The sequence below is a fragment of the Triticum urartu genome, chromosome 4 (assembly GCF_003073215.2).
Source record: "Triticum urartu cultivar G1812 chromosome 4, Tu2.1, whole genome shotgun sequence".
Lineage (NCBI taxonomy): Eukaryota > Viridiplantae > Streptophyta > Magnoliopsida > Poales > Poaceae > Triticum > Triticum urartu.
The window spans coordinates 377,468,787-377,475,767 of record NC_053025.1 but is presented as its reverse complement, the minus strand read 5'-3'; the positions used below and the strand labels follow the sequence as shown (position 1 = coordinate 377,475,767).

General features: G+C 43.4%; 1 protein-coding gene across 2 annotated transcripts; it reads left to right on the top strand.

The window, feature by feature from the left end:
- The first annotated feature begins 547 nt into the window (after positions 1-547).
- On the top strand, positions 548-6,555 carry LOC125551703 (probable F-actin-capping protein subunit beta). 2 transcript variants are annotated; one of them, XR_007303052.1, is made up of 8 exons: positions 548-813; positions 1,239-1,309; positions 3,622-3,735; positions 3,910-3,992; positions 4,075-4,136; positions 4,235-4,388; positions 4,719-4,814; positions 6,282-6,555. XR_007303052.1 is itself a non-coding variant. In XM_048714996.1 (8 exons), the coding sequence occupies exons 1-8, from the start codon at positions 685-687 to the stop codon at positions 6,363-6,365; spliced, it is 759 nt and encodes a 252-aa protein (XP_048570953.1). In that variant the 5' UTR covers positions 548-684; the 3' UTR covers positions 6,366-6,555. The 2 variants fall into 2 exon arrangements, 1 of the variants encoding a protein (XP_048570953.1); XM_048714996.1 differs by having other exon boundaries at positions 4,235-4,354.
- Positions 6,556-6,981: the final 426 nt, after the last annotated feature.

The following is a 6,981-nucleotide window of genomic DNA, read 5'->3' as shown; positions in this document are numbered from 1 at the left end:
ATTTCAGAATGAAATAACTTGAATTGCGAGCTACAGAGAAAAACAAAAATCATGGACTATGAGGATAAACAGTTCATCTATACCTCTATATCAATATAAAAAGACCCAAAGGGGTAGATCCAATTAATCTCGGCCATCAAATCATGTCAATCCAACGACTTAGACTGCTTCAATGTCGAGCGTTCAACACATTTAGCGTGCAGTTAATTTCATGTCAAATATAATGCTAATCACATAATAATACGTAAATAATATCCTACCTAATATCCGCATGCACTCAATATATTTTCAAATTAACGTGCATTGCACGTACACATTGACTAATATGCTAAAAAGCTCTAGATTTGCTTTTTTAGCTTTTATTCTGACCTAAAAATTTACATACATCTACATTATGCCTCTAGATATATGTGTACCTTTTTCAGAATTTTGTGAAACCAAAAAATTTGAATTTTATTTTCAAAATTAGGACTTCCACGGAGCTCGGTCTCCATTCGGCATTTTCGGTCACGAGCTTCAAAAAATGAAACGGAAGGGGGAAAGGAGAAAAAGAAAAGGAAACAGGCATGGGGAACTGAATTAGGACAAGCACAAGAAAAATCCTTCAAAAAAAAGGACAAGCACAAGAAACGGAGAGTAAGAAGCAGAGAGGGGTTGGATCCAAGAAGAGGGTGGGGAGGCTACATGGAGGCGGCGATGGATCTGATGCGGCGGATGCCGCCGGGGAGCACCGAGACGGCGCTCAACGCGCTGCTCTCCCTCCTCCCCGACCACTCCCTCGACCTCCTCTCCCAGGTCGACCTCCGGCTCCAGGTAGGCAACCGCCGTTTCTTGCTCCGCGTTTACACCACTTCTAGCTCACTGATTCGGATAGGTGTTAAACTGCGTCGAAAACATTCCCCTGTAATTGCTCAGCGGGCATGCTGTCATCGATTCCTTTCATGTGTTGAATTTAGACAAGAAATCCACCTCCTTTAGGTTTATGGCACGCCCCTCTTTTGCGTCATTGGATAAAGTCGAGTAAAATGACTATTGCATTCTACAGTACGTTTAGGTGCTTGAATCGAACTTGCACCATTGGATATGTTACTCGAGTGGCTCTAACCAACCTCGCTAAAGGTTGTTTTAGGCGATGTTTTCTTTTCAATGTTCTAACATAGAAGCAATTGATTTCATTCCATTTAGTGTTTCTCATTCTTTTCCCCCTTCTTTTCTTCTGAACGTTGTAAACATTGCAGGTTTGCATGGATAAGGAGAACAATAAGGAATACATTCTTTGCGAGTATAACCGCGACACCGATTCCTATCGGTCAGCAAACCCTTGATACCTCCCTGATTTCCATTTTACTTATGCTCTCTATAATCATATGCATTGCGGGAAGAAATCATCCTATGAACTAGGTGACACACCACATATTGCTGCGGGAATTTCTAGACTATATAACGTTAAAGGCTGGTAAGATGATAGCATTAGCCTTTGAAGAAGATAGTAGACACAACATACAACGTATCTAAAAGTTAGTCATCAGGTAACATAATCTAAAATTTGTAAAACTGTTTGGTCTCCACAACCACACTGTTGTAGGTGAAAGCGGCTGCCCACATCACATTTCTCCAATGCACAATCATTTTCTGGATGGACAGGAAAAGAACTCATGAATCATCAAACAAATAAATAATTAGAATGGTAAAAAAAATTCCTGTAAGATGGCATATTGCAAGGGGAGACATTCTAGCCAAACACAACAACTGCATATAGCACTTCATTGAGATGACAAGCTATGATGGTATTCAACCCTGACCGCATGCTCATAAATCATACCACGACATGATACATCGCCCTATCAGATCAATTAACTGCTTTCTGCAAAGAGACCAAATTGAGCAATGCAAGCTTTTTAAGGAAGTGAGGAAGATGTTGTATCAAACACAACACATGCATACTCTACTAGCGTCATAGGGTGGTTTATTGCATTGAAATGCTATATAAAAGTATTCACTACTTTCTTTTTGCCGGTGTATTCACTACTTTCATATTAACAGTATCACAAATAACATAATCTTTTGTCAGATAAATGAATCAATTTATGCATAGGCCCCACACTGTATCATTGGTACTTTTGTATTATTAAATCTTCTGCAACATTGAGAAAGCAGGACAAGAAGTGAACAACAGAACAGAAACAGAAAAAGCAGACGAGAAAAAGGGAAGAAGAATATCATATCTCGTAGAGTACACACTGTACGTTATTTGCAGAGTCTTTCACCCTTGGCCCATCTGTAGGTTGCAGTAATGTGTCGCCACTAAAAGTAAAGCAAACTGAGCTTCTGTGAGATACAAACATAGAAGGGAAGGAAGCAAACATTGGGAAAATGGAAAAAATATAAAGGAAGAGAAGTTCATGAAATAGAGGCTGGCCTTTATGATGCTGTTCATATGGCTGTGTGGCTGCAGTGGAAGAACATGGTGAACGAGTCTCTCTCGTACTGGAGCCATAGAAAAAAAGAATGTGGAGGAGACAGAGCAGTTGCTGCTGTAGAAACAGATGAAGGGGGACCCATGGCGAAGATTGATTAGGAGATTTTAAGCGAATGGGAGAATTCAAAGCACAAACACACACGATTGCTCATGCATGTGGCTTGGAGCATTAGTTAGCGAGAAAAGCAACGAGTATGGGTTGATTTTTGGCTACAGATGGGTTCTAATCATTTGGGTTGAGACAAAAGAGGAAGGAGAAGCTGAGATGGCAGCGGAAACGTGACTAGAATGGAATGGTTGGGAGATACTGAAGAAGGCTGCACTATACCGCTAGATCCAATGGCCATAAATGAAGCTATGCTGCGTTGATAACAAAATGAAGAGCTGATATTTTTGGTGATTTGGCTGCATAAGAGAGCAAGAAAATAATGTTAGTGCAGATGAATTGTGTAAGAATACATGATAAATGAATCAAAACGAGAAAGGAAAAAGTGAAAGGATGCCTTGGAGGGACCTAGGATTAGGTGGTTGGTATTTCACACCGTACATCGCTATAATTGTCTTCTTTTGTTGCACTGCCTGATATAATCTTACTTACATTGATACTCCCTCCTGTCCTTTTTACTCAGCGTATTAGTTTTCTATCAAGCAAAACTTTGCAAAGTTTGACCAAATTTATATTAAGAAATATCAACATCTACAATACCAAATATATATATTGTGAAACTACATTTTATAATGAATCTAAAAATATTGATTTGGCATTGTGAATGTTGATATTTTTTTGTATAAGTTTGGTCAAAGTAGAGATACTTTGACTTAGGGCAAAACTTATATGCAGACTAAAAAAGACCGGAGGGAGTATATCGCTACAGTATATTTGCTACAGTTATCTTCTTTTATTGCACTGCCTGATATAATCTTGCTTACATTGATATATTGCTACAGTATATTCCAATGAAACTTTGTTCAGTTCCACTTTCCATGACTAAATTATCAAGCGTTAGCCTTGCCAAACAAACCAAATGATCCAATAAGTAAATGCATCGAGAAAATTAGTGCAAAAAGTTGAATTAGTGGATGTGATTCCCGTTCTTAATTCAAATTTGTTTCTCATTTGTTGATATTGAGTTGCCTTTCAGATCACCTTGGTCAAACATATATGAGCCTCCTTTAGAAGATGGGACAGTTCCCTCAGAAGAGATGAGGAATCTTGAAGTCGAGGCAAATGAGGTTTTCTCTGTCTATCGTGATCAGTAAGATTCATATTTTATTTACTTGACCTTTTTATGCAGTAATGTACTAAGCACATGCAGCATGACGGAATGTTATCACTTGTAGTAGAAGATTACACTATCTGGCATACAGGTGTTAATATATATAGTAGGTGAAGGCTAAAGCATGTAATTCGACCTTCTGTTGGCAATTAGGTACTATGAAGGTGGGATCTCATCTGTGTACATTTGGGAGGATGAAGACGAGAGTTTCATTGCATGCTTCTTAATAAAGAAAGGTCTGTTTGAATGCTTGATCTCATCTTATTAGCTAACCACATAGTCTATTTCATTATCATTTATTTCATTTTGTGGTTCCAGATGGACAAGGGAAAAGAAGTTATATGCAAATAGGTTCGTGGGATGCTATTCATGTTATCCAGGTGGCTCAAGATACACTGTCCATGAAGTTGTCAATTATTTTGCTGTTGTCTTATGTTACCTCATGATTTGACAAATGAATGTCCATGTACTGCAATAGGTTGGTCCTGAAGAGGAAGGAGCAGCACATTACTGCTTGAACAGCACTGTTATGCTGTCATTGACAACAGATAACAAGCAATCGGGAACTTTCAACTTGTCCGGATCAATTAGGCGGCAGGTTATCCATTCCTTCCTCTTCATATCAACGGAAGGTGCTATGTGAGATATATGCATGTCTTGCATCGCCGCTTTCCACAACTGTTGATGTGTGTATTAACAGAACAGATTCGATTCTGTCATCAACATAAACTGTACTTGTTGTAGATCAATTGTCTGTCAACATTACAATCTAGCAGTAAACCAGTATGCCTATCTGTAATTCTAGGTTCTAAATGGCGGCACTGGTTTTTGGTTTGGGGATATTGAGGCCTAACTGTGCTGGATGGATGACCAAGGCTATCTGTTTTAGCTAGCTAGGCAGGAATTTGATTTTCGTTGATTAGAAACTGCTTGCTAAGCTGTCTGTGTGTTGGTGTTTTCAGATGAGCATGACTCTCGCTGTGGCAGATGGGCATCTGGTTAACATGGGGAAAATGATAGAAGAGATGGAGGGCAAGCTGAGAAATTCACTGGACCAGGTATCAGCTTCATCACTGTTAAAATATGTTGCCTAGTCAGTCATTTCTATCAGTTCGGACTTTTGAGAAACTTGGCTAGCGCATCAGTTCAATATAGTATCAGAGCCATAAGGTCTTGGGACCAAATCCTGGCCAACACACTATTTAATATAAAAATAGTTAGGGCAACTCCAACGCACGGCCCCAAATCGTCCGCTTCTGTCTGTTTGGGGGTAAATGGACAAACGAGACGTCCCAACGCAGGACCCCATCTCTATTTTTTGTCCCGTTCGTGTCCGTTCTGCTCCATCTCCATACCAAACTTGGTCTGGGTTTGGGGCCGAGGCGGATAGAAAACAGACGTCTCACGTCCTCTTCGTCCGGAGTCTGGCCCACCTGTCACCCCCTCTCCTCTTTTCTCCCCCCTCATCAACCATGCCGTCGCCCACCCACCCACCCACCCAGGAAGCTGCGGGACGCCGAGGAAAAGCACAAGACGCCGGCGAGGAGCAGCAGCGCGGGACGGCGGTGAGGAGCTGCGGATGACGTGGGATGCCGGCGAGGAGCTGCAGCGCGGGACATCCGCGAGGTGCCGCAGCAGTGCGGGATGCGACTGCGACGGCCGGCGCGGCAGGGCACGGCAGCCGGCGCTGCGGGCGCGACGGCGAGCGCGGTGGGGCACGGCGGCGGGCGCGGCTGCGGGTGCGACGGCGGGCATTGTGGGGAATGGCGGTGGGTGCAGCGGCGAGCGCTGCGCTGCGGGGCGGAGGGCGCGACGGCGGGCGCTGCGTGGCGCGGCTGCGGGCTCGAGGCGGGGCGTGGTGATGGCGCGCGCGAGCTTGAGGCGGCGGCGACAGCTGCGGGGCATGGCATGGCGCGACGAGCAGAGTGCGGGCACGGTATCAGGGCGAGGCGGCAAGCTGCCAGGTGGCTGTCGGGCGCGCACGAGCTCATGCCGCAGCAGCAGGAGCGCCACCGAGCCAGGCCATCGGAGCCCTGTGCGTGTGCTGCGCGCTAGGCACGTGCGTGCCGCGGCGTGTGCTACCGCACGCTGGGCGCCGCCACAGCATGCTTCGTGTGTGTGTGTGTGTGTGCAGACGCATGATGGGTGCATGCAGGCCGAGCACAGCAGGGTGCTGCCGGCGGCGGCGTCCACGCCTGCCAGGTGTTTGAAGAAATGTCAAGGGCGGACATCACGAAATGGAGCAGATATGGAGCAGCGCCGTTGGGTGCAGAGGCCCGTTTTGGGTCTAGCGTTGGAGTTGCCCTTATGATCTAATCTCAACCCCACGTCTAAGATCTTCCTGTACGTCCACATCATAGACGTGAGAGGGAGTGTTAAAATATGTTGCCTCGTTATTTCTATATGTTCGGATTTTTGAGAAACTTGGCTAGCGCATCAGTTCAATAATCATATATATTTTTTATTCTTTTATCTAGCGAGATCTTTCTTTTATCTAAAACGACGACGCATTGCCTTGACTGCAGGTCTATTTTGGGAAAACCAGGGAAATGGTTTGCACTCTTAGGCCACCGCCTGAAGTACTTAACATGAGACTACCCGACAGCTGATCAGATAAATTGATAGCAATGCCAATTTAACATGGCGTTTTATCTCTAGTGTCATATCACTTTCCGCATCTGTATCTGTATTTAATCACAACAGAGTTTTCTTGTCCTTTGACGTGTGATGACGAACTGGGTATTGCAATCGATGCCGGCTGCGAAATATATATCCTAGTAAAATCCTGTCAGTTCTACATATTATTGCCTAAATTTAAGCTATTTCGGGCCTGTTTGGTTCATGACCAACTTTGCCACAAGTAATATTAGAACTAATAGCACCGGAGGTCCTGGAACTTGTTTTAGAGGCCCTAGACCTTGTTATGTGATAACTTTTTATGGATACTCCTTCCTTTCATTTATATAGGGTCTAATGCGTTTTTCGAGGCTAACTTTGACCAAATGTTAGAGCAACAATATATGACTTGCAACTTACATAAAGCACGTCGTCAAATACGTATGTGAAAGGAGATTTCAATGATATAATTTTCGCATTATGCATGTCATGTACTATTAATCTTGTCAATAGTCAAAGGCCGTCTTGAAGAACACATTAAACCTTATATACTATTAATCTTGTCAATAGTCAAAGGCCGTCTTGAAAAACACATTAGACCTTATGTAC